This window comes from Coloeus monedula, assembly GCF_965178545.1.
Source record: "Coloeus monedula genome assembly, chromosome: 5".
NCBI lineage: Eukaryota > Metazoa > Chordata > Aves > Passeriformes > Corvidae > Coloeus > Coloeus monedula.
In genome coordinates, this window is record NC_138785.1 from 74,466,833 (window position 1) to 74,489,495 (window position 22,663).

Sequence of the window (22,663 nt, forward strand, 5' to 3'; positions counted from 1 at the left end):
GCTGGCCCCTCCTTTCCTGATTGCCAATGTGTGAATCCACAACACTGATCCCTTTTGTGCAATTATTCCTGATTTACACCCGTGCAGGGCAGAACCAGTGGCCCCGAGCTGCCCCATGCCATGGCTCCAGTTCCTGCAGGTCTGACCCCACACGAGGGGGCTCAGGCCTCCCCATAAATCCACCAAATACATTCCGTGTCAGTGGTGATTTGGTTTCCCCTTTCCCCCCACCCCCCCAACCCCACAACAAACTGGCGTTTGAAGGGTAAGAGCTGTGCCACGCCCAGCCCTGCCACGGCTCCATCCCTGCGGGGACATCCTGCCTCTGGAACGCTCTGCTGGTGGCCACCATCCCAGTGAACCTGGGGGAGTCACCCAGGGTTGAATTTCGGCTGTGAGATACCAGAAAGCCAAACTGTGGCCCCAAACCCAGGGAGGGCAGGACTTGGTGCAGTGTGGGAGTAACTCACCCCTCCCCTTTAACCACCCCAAAGCAGAGCTGCTGAAGGGACAGACAGACAGACAGATGTCCCCAGAGGGCAGTGTCCCCTCTGAAGGGGCAGTGTCACAGCCATCAGCTCAGCACAGCTGCCAGGACCTGGCTTTGGGTCCTCGTCTGCACTGGCACAAGGCCTTGGGCAGAGCTGGCTTTGCTGGGTGGAAGGGCTGGGAAAAACAGAGGAGAGAAGAGGAAGAGGAAGAGGAAGAGGAAGAGGAAGAGGAAGAGGAAAAGAGGAGGGAGGAGGAGAAAAAATGAGGAGAAGGAGAAGGAGAAGGAGAGAAGGAGAAGGAGAAGAAGGAGAAGGAAAAAGAAGGAGAAGGAGGAGGAGAAGGAGGAGGAGGAGAGGGAGAAGAAGAGAAGAGAAGAGAAGAGAAGAGAAGAGAAGAGAAGAGAAGAGAAGAGAAGAGAAGAGAAGAGAAGAGAAGAGAAGAGAAGAGAAGAGGAATTCCAGTTGGAAGGGGCTGCAAAGATCCTTGTCCAACTGCCTGCCCAGCTGGGGATTGATCCAAACTTAAACCACGTCCTGTCCTTAGACCAGCTCAGCAAAGCGTGGCTTAGCCAACCACCTCAGATCAACAACTGCCAGAGGGTCTGTGCTGGCTCAGACAAACCCTGCTCAGGGCTGTGCAAAGGCACAGAGCAGCTCCAGCAGCACTTCTGCTCCAAGGCTCCACGTGGGACACCTTGGCTTTCCCGGACCTTGAAATCCAGGCAAAAGCCCTTGTGGAATTGCAGGTGGTGGGGTCCAGGGACAGCCAGTCTCACAGTGAAGGGCTGGATGCCACCAGGAGCGTCTGCAGGAGGAGGGGGAGGAGGGATGGATGGATGGATGGATGGATGGATGGATGGATGGGGCACAGCTGAGCCCTTCTCTGGGCACACGGACGCGGGAATTCCTCTTCAGCGCACGGCGGCTGGGGTGGGATCAGCGTGAAATCAATACCGGGCACTTCCCAATCACCTGATCAATCACATCCACGCACCCTCGGTCCCTACAGAGCCGGTGGTGTGCAGCATCAGCGTGGAGACTGGATTCCCATGGAACACAAGATGTGCTGGGTGACGCCTGCGCTGCGCAGTCAGCTCTGAGCACGTGAGCTCGCCCCTGAACGCCCTCCATGCAGTGCCAGTGATTCTGAGTTTGTTAGCTAGTTCTAAAGTGTTTCGACGTGGTTTTATTCGTTGTAGTTGCTGCTCCTGTTGCTAGGTTAAAACTTTTAATATTAATCTTTGTGAGTGGTGTGAGGTGTCAGTTCTCCGCAGGTGTTAGTTCACTCCCGGGCTGCCGGGAGCAGTTCCTACCACCGAGCTCCATGATTTCATCTCGTTGTTGTTCGCTTTCTCCCAGTCGGGATCTGGAGTTTCCCTTCTTCCCTCCCCAGATCTTCTGGGCTGGGCTGATCCTCTTCCACTTACAACCCTTTATTGTAGACCACGGTCTTACTGGTGGTGGCCATGGCGATCTCTGGCTCCAGCTGAGACGTCTCGATCTGTGGAGGCAAAGAGGAGCGGGATCAGAACGGAGCCACTGTGGCAGGAGCTCCACGGATCGATCAATTAATGTGGGGAAGGAGGAGATGTGAATAATTCCACGTCAATCACGCCTTTTCCTGGTGTTTTATGTGCTTTGCTGTGCTCCAGCCTCCAGCCCCCCCCGATTTGGATGGGTTTGTAGCGCACGAAACGCTGCACGTTCGCTGCCTGGCAGTGCTCAATGAATTATAGAGTGTCTGAGGCTCCAACGCATCCCACCCATCCCAGCTTTCCATCCCTGCCTTTCCCTGCAGCCGGGGTGCTCGCAGGGATCCGGGGCCCAAAGCTGGACCCGGCAAAGCCAAGGCTGAGCGGTGTCATGAGGGAACGGCCTCGTCCGGCTCCATCCTCACAGCCAAACCCTTCCGACCCCTTCTCCATCTCCAGGAAATCTCCCATCCTTTTCCTAATTTTTTCCCCTCCACCAGCTTCTCCCGGAGCTTTCCCTTGCTCTGAAATCACTTGGAATCTCTGCCTTCCCAGGAGGGATCTGTGGTGCTCCCAGTCCCCACAGCGAGCAAAGACCCCGCTCGCAGCCGGGACAGGGCACCTCGGGAAGCCTGGAATTTTCGAAACCCTATACATTGAACCCACGCTGGTGCTGACACAATGCGAGGAACCCACGTTAAAAATCGAAATGCTTTTGAAAATGTTTAACCTAGTTAGACAAATTAGCAAAAATTTGTGCAAAACAATTTAGGTATTTAAAATATTCAATGTTTTTAAAAACTGGAAAAACTGTTCTTAGCTTTCAGCTGCAAAAACCCAACAAAATATAACATCAAAGCAATCTTAACATGAGGTGCAACATAACCCTTCAGCAAAGCTGTTAAACAGCTACTGAAGCATCATGGGAAATAGCACTTCATTTATTCAAATGCACATATGTCAGGTTTTTGCACCATATGTCATTCCAAGCTATTTACAGTAATAATTAAATCTTAATCAACGTTTAACCTCTGTAAAATGTTTGAAGGGATCTAATCACCCTTCAGACTGCACTAATGAAGGAGAAATATATAAACATAAAAAGAAAATGATGCATAGATAGCACACCAGAAAGAACAGTAATTGCAAAATTGTATTTCTTTTAAATATAATCAGCAAATTATGTAAAGTAAAGCCAACGAGTATTTTAAGTGAAGACATCTTGGGTGTCAGAGGTGTGATCAGCTAATTTTGTACTGCTATCCATAACAGATGTAGCATATTTTCTTTTAGTGCCATTATTAGCAACTTCACCATTCCTTTCAGTGCTGCAGCACAAAGTGAAGCATTGTGCCGGGAGAGCACCGGGAAAGGTGCAGGAGATCCGGATCCGACGGATCCCTTCGGAGCGAGGATTAACTCCGCTCTGCCTGGCTCTGACGCAGCTTTTCTTCCCATTGTGTGGGGGTTTTTCTGCCAGGGACAGACAGAAAAGCTCCGAGATTTTGGGGCTGGGGGGGTTCAAGCACCAGTAGGGAAATACCCGGGTGGGAAGCAGAGTGGCCAGCCCAGGAGGGGTTCAAGGAATTGCTGGATGTGGTGCCAAGGTGGGGATCAGTCACAGGCTGGACTCAGCGATCTCAGAGGGCTTTTCCAACTTCAGTGATCCTGGGATTCTGTGCTTTGGAATGAATTCCACCTGGAAATGGGTGGTTCAGCGCTGACCATCCATTGGCAGGGCTTGGGAAATGGGTCAGCCCAAACCCAACCCGCTCGTGGGAAGTCTCCACAGAAACCTAACGGAGAGGCCCCCCAGTCCCGCCCTCTCCAGTGCAGCTGGAGAGCTGGGAGCTCCAGGGAAAGTCACGCCTGCCCTGGTGGACCCCGAATCCGTGCTCTGAGAGCCGCGGGGAACGCTGAGGACGGGGATGTGCCGAGCCTGGAAGCGAGAGGCGGTGGGGCTGCACGGTGGGATGTGCACGCGGCTGGGGAGAGGGAAGGAGCAGTGTTGTGTTCACGCTCTCTTGGGACACAATTCAAGAAGCAGCAAGCACGATCCAAGCTGAACAGCAGGAAGAGTATCCTGGTGGGAAGAGCAAAATATCGCAGCCGACTGCTCGGGGAAGGTGTGGGGCGTCTGTGGTGGGAAGTTTTCAGCACAAATTACAGGGAACCCATCAAGAATAGTTTAGGCAGAACTGAGATTGCCTTGGTGGAAGGAAGGGATGAGATAATTGTCTGTAGATCCTTCCAGCTTCCATCCCCTGGAGCAGGGGGAAAACGGCTCCTTTCCCCACAGCGGGGATGAGTTCTTCATCCACGGCAAGGCCGTACAGAAGGGCCTGAGGAGGGTTTGGGAAGGGGGGGTGGAGGGGAATAGTTCTGAGACAGATCGTGGTGGCTGAGCAGAAGGACTTGGGAATTCGTGCCTACGGTGGAAGTGTTCAAAAGCCACGTGGATGTGGCACCTGGGGACATGGTCAGTGGTGGCCTTGGCAGTGCTGGGGAAGGGTTGGACTCGATGGACTCTGAGGGCTTTTTCTTAAGGCCTTTGGAGCTGTGTGATACCAAACCCAAGCACCTTCCCGAAGCCTGGGAAGATGTTGGAGAAACTGGGGGTGACTGGTTGAACTGGGGTCACCTCTGCAGGTCTCCTTCTGGCTGACTTTAATCAAGCAGGGATTGAAACCCTGCTCTAGAGCCTCTGGAGCTCCAAGGGGTTCATCTGCACCAAGGAGACACATACAGGAAACTGGGAAAGCCACTCAGAAATCCATCGGGAGGAACCTGCTCCTCCCACTGGGAAACCAGATGGAGAAGAACAGGGAGAAGGTGGGGGGTTACAGGTGTTGAGACAACATTAAATCACAACCCTATTGTGCACCTGGTCAGCTTTTGACTCCTTTGTTAGGTTTTTTTTTGTTGGAAAGTGTAATTTCACCCATTTTGGTGTAGGTTGCTGTTCCAGCTGTCCAGAATCCTGGACCTGCTCAGCCAACCTTCCCCTGGCAATGGAACTGTGAGACACATGTGGAGACCACAGTTCCTTGTCAAGATTTTGGTGTCTCAGCTTCCAAGATGGCCCCAGTGACGGTCACAGCCACGCTGGGAAGCCCTCTGTGAAGGAGCACCCGCCTTGGAGGGTGCTCTGAGGAGCAGGCTCCTCCCTGGTGGGATTACACTGATGGGACCTGTCCCACTGTCCCACACAGGGGACTTTGTCCCTTCAAACCGAGTGCTCAGCATGGGACTGGGGTCAAATCATGTCTGTCCCCTTCTTCCCAGTTCTATCTCTGCCAGGGCAAAGGATGGATCCCCTCCCTGGCTTTGGGATGATGGCACTGGGGTGTCAGCAGGAAAAGGCCTTCAGCAATGAATCCAGGAGAAGCCCAGGAGGGACAGAGCTCACAGCAGCACTGAGAGACCCAGGGTGGGAAGCACCATTCCCAGACAGTGCTATGAGGGGTTGTCTGGGGCAAACCCCAGGATTTGGGGCTGCTGGCTGCACTGACAGCTTGGTATCCAACACGGGAGAGGCTTGAACGAGATGGGGAAGCTCCTTCAGCGCCCTGTGAGGCCACTGGAAGCTTTGCCATTGATCCAGGGAGATCCTCACTGGGGACACAGCCAGGGTGCACCTCCCAGCTCATCCAGAAACGTGGCTGGGATGAACCACAGCCCATCCCAGCACCCGGGAGCAGGTGAAGCCTGAGGATGCTCCTTTCCCTCCGGCAGACAGCACGAGGGAAAAAGGGGGAAAACCCCAAGAAACTTTGTGCCCTGACCTTACGAAGCACCTGTTTATGGACCAGCAGCCCTCAGGTAGCTCAGGCAGGATGGCAGCAATGATGGCACCGGTGCCCCTGACCTGCTGAAATCCATCCCTGCCAGGGAACAAAGCCGGGAACCGCCGCCCGGGTACCCACGGCTCCCCAGCTCTCTTCCCCCCATCCCTGCCTTGCAGTGGAAGCCTCTCTCCTCTCATCAGCTCAGACAAGGCTAATTGGGGTGATAAAGAACTGGCTCCGAGTGCTGGCGTGGGCTGGAGGAACAAATGGTGCGGTGGTCACAGCTGGTGCTGCGGAGCCGGCGCGGGAGCGGGCGCGGGGGAGCTCCCGGCGCCCCAAATCCCGGCAGTCGGTCCCTGTTGGATGCGAGCGGGGGGTTGTGTGTGTTTTGCATGGCTGCTGACACGGGTGTAACGTGCAGGCGCGGCCGGTGAGGCAGCAGCAGGCAGAAAGCAGATGCTTTTTGTTTGGGGTTGATACTCATTTCTATCCCAGCTCGGGAAAAGGTGTAGAAAGGAATGTGCTCCGGAGAGTGCAGGGAGAGAGATAGGTCTAGGCTCGCTGCCAGGGATCCTGGAACGATATGGAAGGCAGCTAGGGGAGACAGGAGCAGATGGATTTGGCATACAGCTCATCACTCAGCCAAAAAAAAAGGAGGGGGGAAGAAGAAGGGAGAAAGCAGCCAATTTTGGGAGGGGGAGGGTCATGGGGACTGACGGATGCTGCTCCGGGCTGGGGGAAGGGAGGACCAGGATGGTCACTGTGTCTTCTGCTGCTGCCAGCGGGGAGAGGTGCTGCTGGCTCCTTTGAAGCCTGGGAAGGGTCTCCTGGCCCTTCCAGCAGCTCTCAGCCATCTCCTGCTGGGCCTTTGGTCACCAGAGCAAAGCCAAGGGCAGGGCCAGGCTCTGCAGGCCCTTGGGAAGCTCAGCCAGGTGTAGGAAGGGCTGTGGCACCATGGAACCGTGGAATCCTTGAGGCTGGCAAGGAGCTCTGAGATCACAGAGTCCAACCATCCCCAGCACTGCCCAGGCCACTTCTGCCCCAAGTCCCCAGTGCCACATCCACAGGGCTTTAAATCCCTCCAGGGATGGGGACTCCAAACCTCCCTGGGCAGCCCCTGCCAAGGCCTGAGCACCCTTTCCATGGGGAAATTCCTGCTGATGTCCACTCTGAGCCTCCCCTGGCCCAGCCTGAGGCCGTTCCCTCTCCTCCTGTCCCTGTTCCCTGCCAGCAGAGCCCGACCCCCCCGGCTGCCCCCTCCTGTCAGGGACTTGTGCAGAGCCACAAGGTCCCGCCTGAGCCTCCTTTGCTCCAGCCTGAGCCCCTTTCCAGCTCCCTCAGGAATTCTCCAGCCCCTTCCCAGCTCCGTTCCCTTCCCTGGACAGGCTCCAGCCCCTTTCTTGTCATGAGGGCCCCACCCATTTGCATTCCCAATCAACTGGGACATTCCCAGTTATCCAGGAGTGCTGATCAATGATGGAAAGGTGGCAGTGAGTCCTTCCACCAGCTCTCCCAGCCCCTTTGGATGGATCCATCCTGCCCCATGAATCTGTGCATGTCTCAGCGGCATTTCGGGTCACTGACCAGTTCCCCTTGGGTTATGGGGCTTGGAGCACCTATCCTAATGGAAGGTGTCCATGGAAGGTGTCCCTGTCCATGGAAAGTGTCCGTGGAAGGTGTCCATGGAAGGTGTCCCTGTCCATGGAAGGTGTCCATGGAAGGTGTCCATGGAAAGTGTCCATGGAAGGTGTCCATGGAAGGTGTCCCTGTCCATGGAAGGTGTCCATGGAAGGTGTCCCTGTCCATGGAAGGTGTCCATGGAAGGTGACCCTGTCCATGGAAAGTGTCCATGGAAAGTGTCCATGGAAAGTGTCCATGGAAGGTGTCCCTGTTCCATGGAAAGTGTCCATGGAAGGTGCCCGTGCAAGGTGTCCCAGCCCATGGAAGGTGTCCCAGCCCATGGAAGGTGTCCCTGCCCACGGCAGGGGGTGGAATTAGATGCTTTTTTAGGTCCCATCTCACCCAAACCATTAAAGTGCCCCCCAAGGATTGACCCCTGAGGAGTGAGACGAGGACAGCAGTGTTTGCTGAGGAGTTTCTCTCGGAATTGTTACAGACCTACAGCCAAGTGAAGGTGACCTGGCAGGTGAGAGAATTTAGGAAATGCCCCCAAACCCTTTTGGTTATAGCACAGAAAATATTTTTCAAAGGATCTCCAGCCTCTGGTTCCAGGGTCCCAGCAGCTGTGGAGCTCCAGGATCTCTCAGTGCCCTGCTCCAGCCACCCCCACGGTTGGCATTTTCCTAAATCCAGAATTCCAGCTTTGCATTTAACCCTTTGCTGCCCCAAGAAGCTCTCTCCTGCCAGAAATTTTCTTCCCATGCAAGTGTCCGACTTGCATGGAAGTCAGCTTTGTTATCAGCTCAGCTTTGTTAAAGCCGACAGACAAAACTCTGCTTCTCCTCAGCAATATTGGTGCTAAAGCTCTTTTCTGACAACTTCCCAGTTTTTCTACTCAGTTGAAATCCCTCCGTGCCCCAAAACTGGACACACTGGTTGGGAGATGTTCTCATGACTGAACCACAGATTAATAATTTATAAATTATTGATTTTCAGTTTTCTGCCCAAATCACAGAGTTGGGGGACACAATTTTGAGAGAAACCTGAATTTTGTGAACTTTTTCTTCAAATTAATAATATAACTTGAATTTAAGAGTTGACCAGTACAGTTCTCTTCATTTCAGGTTTCTCTCAAGTCCTTTTGAGCCCTGTCTTTGAAAGAAATGTTCAGTTTTCATTATAGAAAATGCTGTATTTAGTAAAAATGTTTTTCACAAAACCATGGAAAGTCTCCTGACAGCTCGAGAGTAGAATCATGGAATCATGGAATAGTTTGGCTTGGAAGGGACCTTAAAAATCATTTAATTTCTCTCCTGCCCTACAGCAGCTGGAGGTGGCTGCTGGTGGCCCAAGCATCCATGGCAAAGCAAAAACAGAAAAATCTCCTGGAATGGATAAATCTCAGGAGCCAGAACAGTCAAATATTCCACAACAGCCAAATATTCCGACTTTCCTCCATTTTTATGGTCCCAAAGAAGGGAGAAAAGATGGAAATGCTTTGCCTGTGACAGGACCCGTGGTCAGCACTTTTCCACCAGAGCTGGATCCCAGGGCTGCTGCCTCACCCTGGGCTGGACACAGAGAAGGGGGAATTAAAAAGCACCAGAGCTTGAAATTCGTCTCCATTTTCCTGGAGGAATGGAGGAAAGTCGGAATATTTGGCTGTTGTGGAATATTTGGCTGTTGTGGAATATTTGGCTGTTCTGGCTCCTGAGATTTATCCATTCCAGAGGATTTTTCTGGTTTTTCTTTGCCATGGAAGCTTTGGCCACCAGCACCCACCTCCAGCTTCCTGTAGGACAGGTGAGAAATGAGAGGATTTTTAAGGTCCCTTCCAACCCAAGCCATTCCATGATTTCAGGGTTCTACTCACGAGCTGACAGGGGACTTGTTTTTGCCATGGATTCTTGGACTACCAGCACCTGCCTCCCTTCTGTCTTCCCAGAACATCTTCTTCAGCCAATAAAAGTGGAGGAAAGTTGGAATATTTGGCTGTTCTGGACTATTTGGCTGTTCTGGTGTGTTTGGCTGTTCTGGCTTTTGAGGGTTTTCCATTTCAGGATGTTTGCCAGGGATATTCCTGCCCTCAGCTTAAATGGGAACAACTGATTGTCCTGAAGCAGAGCAGATTTCAGGGTTTAGGGGCAGCTGTGGGACTGCAGCTTCCTCGCATCACTGGGCTGGGCAGGGGCGGGTTCACGGTTGGACTTGAGGAATTTAAAGGCCTTTTCCAGCCTAAATGCTCCCGTGGATCTGTGGTTTGGTGGTGCTGGGTTCATGGCTGGACTTGATGACCTTAAAGGTCTTTCCCAACCTAATTTCACGATTCTGTAATCAAGGGCGGGAGTTTTTAATCTCACTTTTGGGAAACTACCACAGCACAACTTCTCTGAGGAAAAATACGAAGCCAAGACCTGAACATTGAATCAGGTGGGAAGGGGGGAGATGTGGCACTTGTGGCTGGAGCAGGGAGCTCCCCTTGCCCAGCGTGTGTGCGGTGCTGGGGAACGAGCGATGATAACAGGGATGATAACAGAGCCAGCAGGTGGGATAACAGCCCCACACCTGGGCTGGGAGGTGACCCCCATCCCCTGCGTGTCCCAGCCTGTCCTGGAGCCGAGCAGCCCAACAGCTCCCGAGCTCCAGCCCCGTGGTCATCCCCAAACCATCCCCCAGGAGCACTCCTGCTCTCACCTCCCCGTGTCCCACAGGGACCCTTCTGGAGCCTCGAGGTGACATCAGTGACATCTGACAGACAGAAGGAATTCTTCTTGATCTTGCTGTTTGAAATCCTGTGGTCTCGAAGCCTCTGTTTGAGGTTTTTGGTGGGTTTGGTTAATGCTGAGCCCACAGGGCTCTCAGACCCTCAGCACTCCCAGCTTTATAAAAATTGGAAGGTCAACCCCCAGCACGGCACCAGCTCCAACTCATCGCGAATCACGAGTTTGAAGCTGAGAGTTTCTGGGAAAGCAGAGGGATGCCCACAGCGCCAGAAAACTCAAAGCCACCAAAGCCACCAAAAAAACCCCAAATAAAAGCTTTGAGACTGTAAGATTTCAAATAGCAAGATCAAAAAAAGTTCCTTCTGTCTGTGTTCCAGAGAGAGGAGACACCAAAGGTCTTTGCAGGAGCTGAGCCTTTTCCCCTCTGCTCTGGAGAGGTTTGCTCAGTGTGGGAGGGGTGGGGTGGGTGTCCCTGGGCTAAATCCCAATTTACCACAATGAATTCATTTCCACACCAGCTCCAGAAAGGTTTTAGGCTGGTACAGGGCAGGAGCAGCTGCGTGGTGACCTCAGGGCACGTGGCCTCACCCGGTCAGGACCTTCCTCAGGACAGGGCCAAAGAAACTTCTCCCTGGCTTCCTGGAAGAACCCTCACATTATGGGATGAAGACTTTTTTGGGAACATCTGAGCCAATGGATTCACTTCACTGAATTTCACTTCACTGGATTCACTGAGCCCACTTCAAATATGGCCTTGAGAACTCCCAAAATTGCAGAGTTTGGTTACGACCCCTCATCCTTGCTGGAATGAAAAGCACCTACAAAGACACTCAGAGTTTCTCCTCTCTTGGGAGAAAAAAAGCCCTACTGTGGAATGTGGACATTACGAAAAGGTTTCCCTTTGGATGAAAATGAGCTCCTAGGTCCATTCTAGCAGGAATTCCTCCAGCAGCTCTGTCAAGGAAGAAAGAATTTAAGAATTTCTTGCTGTTTGCTGAAGACATCAACCCCTGAATTCTCTTGGTATTGAGGAGGAACACCACAACGGGAGATCGGGATTTGGGGATGCTCTCGGTGCTTTAAGGAAGCTGAGCAAGTTCCTCAAGACTCCAACCTCCTGCACATTTCCTTCTCTCACAGACCACCAGCCTCACTAGGAACAGGCTGCTGGAGCCAAATGATTTAAAAAGCAATTACAGATAATTATATCTGTGAGATGTGATTAATAAGGCATTCTCAGCCCCAAGCAGGCAAGTCTGGACAACTGATTGCCTTCCTTTGTATCCTGCACCTCTTGGAGCAGTCAGAGTTGTTTCAGATGAGCCAAAATAACTCCAAATACACCAAAAAGGACAAATCGAACCCTGTGTGACAAGAGAGGGCTAAGGCAGGAAACAGACAGGGAAGACCTGGGGGTGAACCAGATAAAGAGGCCTCTGACTAGGAATGGTTGGGCTTGATGGTATTAAAGGACTTTTCTGATATTAATGATTCCTGTACGTGGCCAGGAGTTGGACTCGGTGATCCTTGTGGATCGTTCATCATCCCAACTCAGGATGTTCCATGATTCCCAGAAAATGGACTGAGTGCTCAGGGTGGGCTGGCAGAAGAGGGGAAAGGACTTGACTTTCGGGCCCAGAGTGAAGCAGCAAAGCCAAGGAGCCACCGGAGCACTGCGGAATAGCCAGGGCAGGGCAGGAATCCTTGGGGGAAGTGCTGGGGAGGAGCCCCTCTGTTTACAGTAGGTGCCGCTGAAAGGTGTCTTGAAGAAAGACAGCAATTAACAGGCCTGCAAAAAAAATGGCTTCTTTCCACAAAGAGCCTTTTAAGTCTGTTTTTCGAGCCACTCTAAGGGTTAATGTTTAGCTGTTTATCCGGACTTGTCGGATGTCAGCTCTTTCTTTTGACTCCTAATGGCTTATAGCCATCAGGAGGTGAAGACTCCTCAAAAGAGCTGGTGTCAGGAATGTTTTTTTATGCCCACCAGCACCCACACACCTGCAGCAGCCTGTGCTTGCAGGGGGATAGTTTACATACTTGAACCTGTCTCCCAGGGCCAGGGATATAAACATGAAACCAGATCCCGTCTGACAGCGCTGCCGGAGCCCCTGGGCGCTGCAGAGGGGTCCCTGCTCCCACAGCCACGCTGACCACACAGCGCAGCGCGGCTCAGGCCCAGCACCGCCCGGCCCGGCCGCTCCACGCCGGCCCTTCAAGGCCAGAGCCTGGAAAATGTTCGGCACCTTTGAGTGCTGCTGGAGGGGAAACAAAGGAGCCCTGCCAGGAGCGGCCATCGAAAACCAGCTGCGTCACAAATGAAAGCCTGCGGGACAGGGAGCCAAGGGAGAACAAAGGCACAGCCCCAGAGCCACCAGGGCTCTGCTCACTCGTGACCCTCCCCAGCCCTGAGGTGTCACCGAGCCCAAAAAGCACCCAAACAGGCGGAGCAGGTGGAAATGTAACCAGCCTGAGGTGTCCCAGCGGCTCCTAAGCACGGATAATGGAGTCCCTGAAGGCCAGAGCCTTCCTCTTCCTGTTCCTGCTCCTCTTCCCCTTCCCCGTGGAAACGCCCCTGGATCCCTGGCAGTGTCCATGGTTGGGTTGGACATTGGGGCTTGGAGCAGCCTGGGACAGTGGGAGGTGTCCCTGCCCAGGGCAGGGGTGGAACAAGATGAGTTTTAAGATCTTTCCAACCCAAACCATTCCATGATCCCATGATTTTATGACAGACATTTGCTCCCAGAAGAAGTGACCGAGATCTCCCAGCCCCCAGAGCACCAGGGAAATGCTTTGATGTTGAGATTTTCAGGAAGAAGTGGGGGAAAAAAAAGACATGGAAATGGGAGATGCCGTGATCCAGAAATGTCCTTTGCTTTGCCAAGCTGCTTCCTTCTCTCCTGGTCAAGAGGACCTTCAGTCCTTCATGCCGGGACATGAATCCAAAGGGCACCACAGGGAAGAGCTTTCCCATGAGTTTGGGAAATGGGGGTGGCCCTGGGACAAGGCAGGTGCTGCTTCTGTGGGATCACCACCAAGGATTTGCATCTGGAAGTCCACCAGGTGGAGCAGGCAGAAGGGAATTACAGGGACACAACATCTGCTGCATCCCAGAAGGAGAGCCTAAGAGAGCCTCACCTGGTGGGAATGAGGAGTTACGATGCGAAAAGGAGAATGTGGGGGTTTTCCTGACTGGAATGTCCCAGCCATGTAGAGTCTGGAACGTTTGCCTTGTGTGGTCCCTGCAGAAGCACCAGACTCTGACCTGAAGCCATCCCTGAAGCAGGAGGCAGCTGGAGGCTGCTGGATCAGCAGCTCAGGACAAAGCACTGCTGGACGGGGAGGAGAGGACTAAGCCTGGCATCCTTCCCCGTGTCCTTTGGGAATACTTTCACCTAGGAATGCTCTGAACTGCCTCGAGGAGGTTTGGATCACATGAACCTGCCTCTGTCCTTGCCTTGAACGCACCTGAGCTCCCAGAAAAGCTCTGCTGTCACTCTGACCTGGAGTTTATCCCATGGAGTGTGGTCTGACCTTGCAACGTCTAAAGCAAATCCAGCTCCAGGTCTCTTTCCGCTGGTGGAGGTGATGCCAGAGAGAGAAACTGCAGGTGGGAGCAGGAACTGGGGCAAGAGCCCATCACGGAGTCATGAAATGGAATCACAGGATGGTTTGGGGTGGAAGGGACCTTGGAGACCATCTAGTTCCAACCTCTGCCATGGGCTGGGACAGCTTCCACTGGAGAGATGGCTCCTGACAGAAGAACCTGTGCAGGAGACCTGTGATGGGTTGGGAATGGTCCACGGACATCTACAGAGCACAGGAACAGCACCAACAGCTCCCATGGTAACGAACAAGAGCTCCTCACCATCCTCTGCAGAGACCCTTCCAGCCCCTGGAACATCTCCCTCCAAGCCTGAGCACAACCACAGACCCAACCAAACCAGTTCAGGCCACCGAAATCCTCCCAGTAATGCTCCCTCTGTGCTGGCAGACTCCTGGAAGCAGCTTTCCTGCTTTCCTGTGCGGTGCAATTGGAAGGAAGCTAAAAGTTGTTGAGGGAATGAAGGGTGGGGCCAAGGGAGAGTGGTGTGTGGAGCCTGTATCCTTGGGAAACACATCCCAGGGCTGCGATCCCTGTGCCAGCAGCTGGAGCAGGTGAAGGAAAACCTGCGAAGGGGGGAAGGAGCCAGGAACTCATCAGCTTCTGGTAGGAGCTGCCCAGGGGTGGGGAGAGCAGGAGAGGAAGGGAGAAATGGTGAAATAATCCTGTCTCAAACCAAGGGAGATGGGAACCTTCCCAAGGAAGTGGCTGTTCAGCTGGTCCAGGCTCCCTGCTCTTCCCTTGGGAAGCAGCTTCAGGGGTCACCTTGGGATGCACGGGTGAGGACTCCTGCTGTGCTCCATGGCTGAGGGGCCGTCTCTGCACAGAGCCATGGAATTGCTCACGTTGGAAAAGTGTGGTGAGATCACAGACTCCAACCATCCCCAGCACTGCCCAGGCCACTCCTGCCCCACGTCCGAAAGTGCCACATCCACAGGGCTTTCAAATCCCTCCAGGGATGGGGAGTCCCCCTGGGCAGCTGTGCCAGTGCCTGACCACCCTTCTGCAGAAGAATTTTTTCCTGAATCCAACCTAAACCTCCCCAGGCACAACTTGAGGCTGTTCCTCTGGTCCTGATGAGGAAATGAGACAGCAGAACTGAGCACTTGGTCTCATGGAGACCCTACTGGGGTTGGAGGTACAGTTTAGGACTTTCTTAGGCCTTTATTTCTTACCAAAGATGGGCTGGCAACTCACACTGAGTTCTGTGCCAGCTCTGCGGGCAGCCATGGCAGCACTGCCCTGCTGTGCCCAAATGCCACCTCCTCTCCCACCACTTCACCTTTCCAGGGGCAGCACGATGCTCTGGAAGGGTCACTCACTGTCCAGCCTCTGCAGGAGCGAGTCCATCCTTACTAAGGAACACCAGACACCTCACTGAGCACCACCATCCTTCATCTGAAGGCCAGAAAGGGCCTCAACACATTCCCAGATACCTCAGATTTTCCCTCAAGTCCTACTTGAGCCATGTCAGTGTTCAGCCACTTGCTGCCATGTAAATTGTGGGGTTTCTGCTCAAATAAATCATTTACAGGCATTAAAGAAGCCCCCTGGGACCACCTCTTCATCTGAGGTCCACACGGAGAACAAAGATACTCCTACCTTCGTCAACAAGGGAAAGGCAAAAAGATAAACCAGAAGATAAACCAGAAGATAAACCAGAAGATAAGAGAGAAGATAAGCTGGGTCAGCACTCAGGAGAGGAACCTCAGATGAACCTCTTGGTGCTCCCGAAGCCACTGGTGGAGCAGGAGGAAACAACCTCCGAGGCACAGCTTGAATCCTCTGCAGTCTTTGGGAGACACTTCCCACTGAGCTTCCAACCTCCTGCCAGCCCTTCAGGACCTCGTGCCACTTCTTTGCTGAGAGGAGCTCCTTCCAAGCCCAGCCTCCATCCCAAGGGTTCCCAGACTCCCAGGAAACCGTTCCCCAGCCCCAGAAGCAAAGCAGAACTTCTCACTTCTCAAACATTTTTCCCCATGGCAGCTGGCAAATCCCTTCCCTGGCTTCTCATCCAACTTGGACAAAATTACTGCAGAGAATCCCTCCCGCTCCCCTCCCCCCCGTGCAAAGCAATCCCAAGGGAGGGATGGTTCCATGGGGACCCCCTGCTGGATTGCATCTGATTTCCCTCCTAAGTATGGAATGGGGAAGCGTCTCGAGGGCTATGGCTGTGACCTCCATACAGCTCTTTTGTCAAGTGCCATTTCATTAAAAAATCAGCCTTTTAACTGTGGACACATTTCAACCTCACCAAATCTGCTAATTATTGACAGTTGGTGAAGAGGAGATTTCACTTGTTCCTCCTGTTAAACTGCATCTAATTAGTAATTACTGGTTCACTGTCATCTTTACTGCAATAATCCCACTGCACATTGGCTCATTAACCTTTTGCTTTTCTAAAGCAGCCTGCCAACAAGATGAAGGCTAAAACAGATTGGAAAACAATAGCTCAGCCTTGGATTTTAGGCTGTTTATTCCCCTTGTCCTGGAGATCCAAAAGGAAGATTATATTTAAGGAAAGGCTTTCGGCTGAAATCAGCCTCATTCCGGAAGATGCCTCAGTTTGCCCTGAGCAGCACCCAAAAAAAGCCCTTTAAACTTCCCCCAGGTGAGGGCAGGAGTGCTCAGGTGGCTGAAGGCTTCTCTGCCATTCTCCAGCTCCATCTCTCCATCTCCCACCTGGCTCTCTCCTTCTCTATCCCCACCATGATGATGATGGTGATGAACGAGCTCCTCGTGGACGCTGCGGAAGGAGCGATCTGGAGGAGCAGGGCCCACGGGGCGGAAAAGCAGCGGAGCAGCCCCGTGGTTCTTTCTTCTGCTGCTACACTGAATTTCATTTGCACAAGTCCCATTTTCGGTTTGGAGCTGTCACAGCTGTTTCCATTGGCAGTGCATAGCTGAGTAGGAGTTGTCAGTGGGGATGCTGCAGGATTGGGAGAGGGAAGAGATTCCCCGGGGGGCATGGGAGGCAGTTGGAGGTTGTGGGCTAAATGCATTAACTACATGTTTCTCCTAAACTTAACAGCAGTGAATTACTCAGTGCATACTGATGGGCTTAGGAACCAGAGTTAACACTGCACCGGGATGACAAGAACGTTTCTCAGCAGCTCCAGCGTGAGTATTCCCAAGGATCCATGGTTTCATGGCTGATACGAGGGGTTTATTTTTGTAACGTTATCTTTCAAGCCATAATATCTAGAAACAAGCTGCGATTCTGGAGCACCGTTGCAGAAATCCAAGTGGAATTTCATCCCTACAAAACCCAGGGCTTTGCTAGGCTGGGTATGGACCCAACAGAGGCTCAGGGTGCATTAACCTCCCCAGCACGTGGAGGTTGTTCACCTCCAGAGTTCCCTTTCCCAACATTGGTGCCTCTGCAGCCAGGGCTGAGCTCTGATTTCACCGGAGTTGTTGTAACACAGGAATAACTCCAGAGCAGCTACAGCTGATGGGACGAGGTGGCTGCATTTATCCAGAAGTTTATTAAACCTACTGCAAGGCTTCAGTTCTGCTGGAAAACCAACTGAGAGTCTGAGCCCGTTTAGGAGAGAGGATCAAAGGCGGCCACGCAAGCTCCTGGCCCAAAACAACCACTCAATGACACCTCAGCCTCTGTGTCTGCTCCCCGATTTACAGAAGGCCATGGATGTGTGATTAAGGGCAGAATTTGGCTCATTCACAGTTGCTGCAGGGGTTGCTGCTCAGACCACAGCCATGGTTTTGGAGCGGAACACGTCTCTTACACCTTGTTGTTGATCTGCTCCCTGTAGTGCTCGGCACAACAGTGTGGTCCCGTCCTGGTGTGTCCATGACTGAGGCCATGGGAAAAGCAAAGGCATTTCTACTTGCACAGAGATGATGTTTAAACACCTCTAAATTCCTTATCTGCCCCGGCAGAACCATCAGGAATCATTCAGGTTGGAAAACACCTCCAAGGCCATCGAGCTCAACCCATGGTCTGGTGAGGAGTGCCCAGGAACTCACAGATTTTGGGAGACACTCCCTGCAAGGACACTTGGATTTCCCATCCCAAGCTGTGAAGAAATGGATCCAGAGAGATTGTTCCAGGTAAACCCCTTGCTTTGCTCACTTGAGCATCCCCACAGAAACCTCCAAAGAGATTTCGGAGAATGGGGACATTGTCCTTCATAAACACTCACACCAGTTCATAGAATGGGAAACAGCTTGTGTCCACCTGGAGAAGGGAAGGTGGCAGGGAGAGCTGCAAGCCCCTTGCAGGGCCTCAAGGGGCTCCAGGAGAGCTGCAGAGGGACTGGGGCCAAGGCCTGGAGGGACAGGAGGCAGGGAATGGCTTCCCAGTGGGAAAGGGGAGCTTGGGCTGGGATGTTGGGAAGGAATTGCTGGCTGGGAGGGTGGGGAGGGGCTGGGCTGGAATTGCCAGAGCAGCTGGGGCTGCCCCTGGATCCCTGGGAATGTCCAAGGCCAGGCTGGACATTGGGGCTTGGATCCAGCTGGGATGGTGGGAGGTGTCCCTGCCCATGGATGGGGTGGGATGGGATGGGATTTAAGGTCCCTCCCAACCCAAACCAGTCTGGGATTCCAAGACTGACCAGCCCCGGCTGCCTGTGGAGCACCTGATGCCGTGGTGTGAGCAGATGTGGCTCCAGCTGTGCAGGGCGGGTCTCAGTGCCGTGGGGCAGGGCTGGGATCCCAGCAGGCAGAGCTCCAGCAGGCTCCAGGAGGGTTTCTTTCCCCTGACACGGCGCGTGGGCAGCGCTCGTCATCCTGTCTGATCCCTAATCAGCGCTGATTCATGTTTACACTGCTGAGAACATCTCAGCTGCCTTCAGAAGGTCACTCCCAACAACGCCGCCGTTCCAGGCTCGCCTGGTGCCTGCAATCCCGATATCCTTTGAGGGAAACCAGTCCTGAATTCTCCCCGTGGGTCAGAATTCATTCAGCTGCTAAAATCAACGTGGTTTTCCCTGCTGGAATATCAGATACTGCACAGGAGAAATTATCTGTCACCCAGGAAGCCACAATTCCAGTGGGAGGTGTCCCTGGTCATGGCATGGAGCAGGAGGGTGTTTAAGGTCCTCCCAGCCCAAACCATTCCAGAATTCCAGGATTTTGGGGGAACAGTGGCCTTGTCACCTTTGGGATAAATGAGGTTGGTGGTACTGTGGTCTTGCTTCCCTGATTATCCTGAAAGGACACCTCTGAGGAGAGGCCACGGCCACCTCCTGGTGGTGCAGCTGTCTTTCCTAGAAATAGGGAGGGAATTGGAAATTTCCAGGAAAATTGCACCAGGGAAGGTTTGGATTGGATATCAGGAAGGAATTCTTCATGGAAAGGGTGGTCAGGCAGAAGAACAGGGGTGGAGTCCCCGTCCCTGGAGGGATTCCAAAGCCGTGTGGATGTGGCACCTGGGGACATGGGGCTGGGCTGGCCCCGGCAGGGCTGGGGGAACAGTTGGACTGGATGGGCTCAGAGGGCTTTTCCAGCCTTAAAATCTCTCTGACTCTGGAAAAGGAGCAGATGGGATGCTCCGTGCCCGAGTCTCCTTCGCACAGGAAGGTTGGACATGCTCCAGGCTCTACCTCGAGCAGGTGTGAGTCCTGGCAATGCTCCTCAGCCTTTCCCAAGCAGGACCTCGGAGCAGAACCTGGGATCAGAGCCCAGAGCTGATGGCCAGGGAGTCAAAGCTGAGCTCCTGCCAGAAGGACCACCAGGCTCTGGGGATGCACGGGGCCCGGGAGAGGCAGGGGAATCGCACTGCTCCTGCAACTGGGGCTTGTGCAGCTTCTGACTGCAATGCTGTGTCTGCTCCTGATGGAAGGGCTCCAAAAACGATGTTGACTAATTAGAAAAAGTTTAAGGAAGAGCCATATGAATCATTAAAGCTTCAGCAAACACGTCTTTTAGCAAGAGACTCCAAGACTGAGATAAATTCAGGTTCTTAGAGAGAAGGGACGGTTTTCTCTCAGCCTGGAGACAGCAAGAAGGACAACAAAGAATTCCCAACATGTTTGTCAGTCAGCACACGAGTGTACAGCAAGATTCCCTGGCTGGAAGTCATGGATGAACCCATCCAGACTGAAAAAATACGAATTAATCTGCAGACAGGGATACAAACTCCTGGTCAGCCCTTCCCTGACACGGAAAGAACCACAGCAGGGTCCTTGTTTGACAGAGGTTTTATCCCTTAGGAACAGAGACCTTCTCTGGAAATGCACAGATTCACAACCAGGAAAAGCTCCAATCACCAAAATGAATGACTTACAGATAAATCCACCCGAGCAATGTGTTCAGCTGAAGTGGTCCCAGTGATTGCATTGGTCATCCCCTGTTTCCTTGGCTGGTTTTCCTTTGTTCACCCCCAGGCTGGGTCTTCCCAGGAGATGAAAAAGGAAAAGCCCTCAAAGAAGCTCTGGGGAAGAACATCCACCTCAAATGGACAGCCCAGGCTCCTGGCTTCAGGGACAGAGCTTGGATTCAATATTTTAACTCCAAGGAAACTCCTCTGTGAGGGAGAGGGGTCTTCACCTGCCCGGTGACGCTGCCCCGTTCACATGAGGAATACTGAAACCAGCTCCATGCGGGAATGGAGGAGGAGCCACAGGAGCAGGACTGATATCCAGGAGGGCAATACTGATACAGGAGGGTTTGTACCCCCTGTGAGACCCCGGCAGTGACCAGACACGCACTGACCTCGGACATCTGCGGGAAGAGGCTGATGGCCAGGGGCAGGGCCAGGCCAAAGGCAGCGAGGCACACGAGGCTTTGGACCGGGAGAATCATCCGGGGACGGGACCTCAGGAGCGAAGTTCTGCAAGGGAGAGGCTTGGTTAGAGAATTCCAGGGACAGGGGAGTGCAGGACATCATCAGATGGACACTGGTGCTCACCTGGGCCCGCTGCCCCCCTCTCCTCACTGGTGTCGGGCCCTTCAGAGAATCATGGAATGCGTTGGGGTGGAAAGAACCTTAAAGATGATCCGATCCCACTCGCTGCCATTGCAGGGACTCCTCCCACCAGCCCAGGGTGCTCCAAGCCCCGTCCAGCCTGGCCTTGGACACTGCCAGGGGTGGACACCTCTTTCTTAGCAGGTCACCACCAACTGCAGCCACACACAGCCCCCAGTTCCAGCCATCCCACCCCAGGGCGAGGCAGACGAGGTGACCTGGCCACAGGTGTCACCTGCAGCAAGGTGGAGCTGATGCCCAGGGGACAGAAGGAAATCAGGGCCTTGAGAGACATGGGGAGGTCTGGGAGCTTTGGAAAAGACACTGGAAAAGGCACGCACGGCTTCATCAATGGGGTCATAAAGCTGTAAACTTGACAATCCCTTAATTTGTTAAAAATCCAACATCCACTGTGGGTGACGAGGATATTTTAGCATTTGCTGTTCCCAGGGGACTTTATGGGTTCAAAACTTGTTAACAGCAAACACCTGAAGATACCTGCAAGGTCAGGGTCTCATAATGACCCCAAAGGATGGAATTTACACCGGAAAACTGGGACAACCTTTGGCTGGTAGAAGCTGGTATATTAAATATATTCCAAGAGACAGGTCCTCAGGCAGCTTACCACTGTTAAAGGGGAAAATATAATTCCTGAGGGATTTATTCTGGAGCTGTTTACAAAAAGGATCCCTATCCTTCAAGTGAAAAAAATGAGAATATAAACCAACAAGTTGACAGTGAGTTTTGTTGGGTTGTTCAGCGTGTATGAGCAATGTGGAGAGGGAGGGGATTTGCTGCTGGGTTATTTAGGATCCAGGGAAGGGCTGGAGCTGTGCCAGGGCAGGGTCGGTTTGGATATCAGGGAAGGTTCTTCCCCCAGAGGGTGCTGGGCACTGCCCAGGCTCCCCAGGGAATGGGCACGGCCCCGAGGCTGCCAGAGCTCCAGGAGTGTTTGGACAGCGCTGCCAGGGATGCCCAGGGTGGGGCTGTTGGGGGGTCTGGGCAGGAACAGGGGCTGGGCTGGATGATCCCAGTGGGTCCAGCTCAGGATATTCCACGATTCCATGATCTCCTGGTGAACATCTTCCCTCTGGGGTGAGCACAGGAGCGCTCCTTCGGTGAGGGGAGGTACCAGAGATAACACCAAGCCCTGAACATCCCTGTGGTGACATCATTGGGATGAAACCATTCCCAATCCATGGTGCACCATTCCCAGGTGCCAGCCAGCCCTTCCAGCCCAGGGCCTGTCCCTGCCCTGCCTCGGCACGGCCAGCCCGGGTTTGCAGCCAGGTCAGACCCCAGGTCACCCCAGCCCCTTGCTCCACGTCCGGTGCTGGCTCCAAAGACACCTGGGGGAGCCAGTGAGGGGGAATTCATCCCCTGCTGCTGCCTGGGCACACTCAGCCTCTCGCCTTGCTGAGAACTGCCTTCATCTCGGCAGCCTGGGGGAAGTGGGGAGGGCAAACGCTCCAGAGTTTAACTCCTCCAACAGCGCAGCTCCTCGCTAATAAGCTCTCGAGACGGAGTTGATCCTATCAATTTGTGCTGTGAAAGTCAAGCTTCTGTTCTCCAATATTGAGCTGCTTTGTGCTGCACTGAGCATGACTGAATCTCAGATTCTCTCAGAGAAGCCTGCAAGGCTTTGTCCAAGCAGGAGAGCAGGGTACCAGTCCAAGCAGGAATGGTTTCCTGTCCAAGCAGGAGAGGTTACCTGCTCCACACCCTTTAACACCTGTCCCATTCCAGGACTGCCCTGGATAAGCTGGGATTATCCCTGGGATGCACAGGGGCAGCTCCTGGAGCTGGTTGTTCTCCTGCTGAAGCTGCTGTGATCCGTGAGAGCCCTCGCTGGGGCGATGCCAGGAGCAGCATCCTCCAGGCCTCCCTGGGGTTCAGTTTAGAGCCAAGGCATCACTGCTGACACCACCCCTGATATCTTAATTTGGAGCTGCACCCTCTGTAATTACTGCCCTGCTGGGGACCTGATAATCACCCAAGGAAAACCTCAACCAATTTAAAATGATCCCGGGTCCAGCC

General features: G+C 53.3%; 1 protein-coding gene across 1 annotated transcript in view; it reads right to left on the bottom strand.

The window, feature by feature from the left end:
* Window positions 1-1,914: 1,914 nt before the first annotated feature.
* Window positions 1,915-22,663, bottom strand: part of SFXN5 (sideroflexin 5) — a gene marked incomplete at both ends in the record, with an annotated part of 85,562 nt that continues 64,813 nt past the window's right edge. The window contains 2 exon segments of the mRNA XM_082282478.1: window positions 1,915-1,992; window positions 20,374-20,491. Of these exon segments, the coding sequence (XP_082138604.1) occupies window positions 1,915-1,992; window positions 20,374-20,491 (196 nt within the window).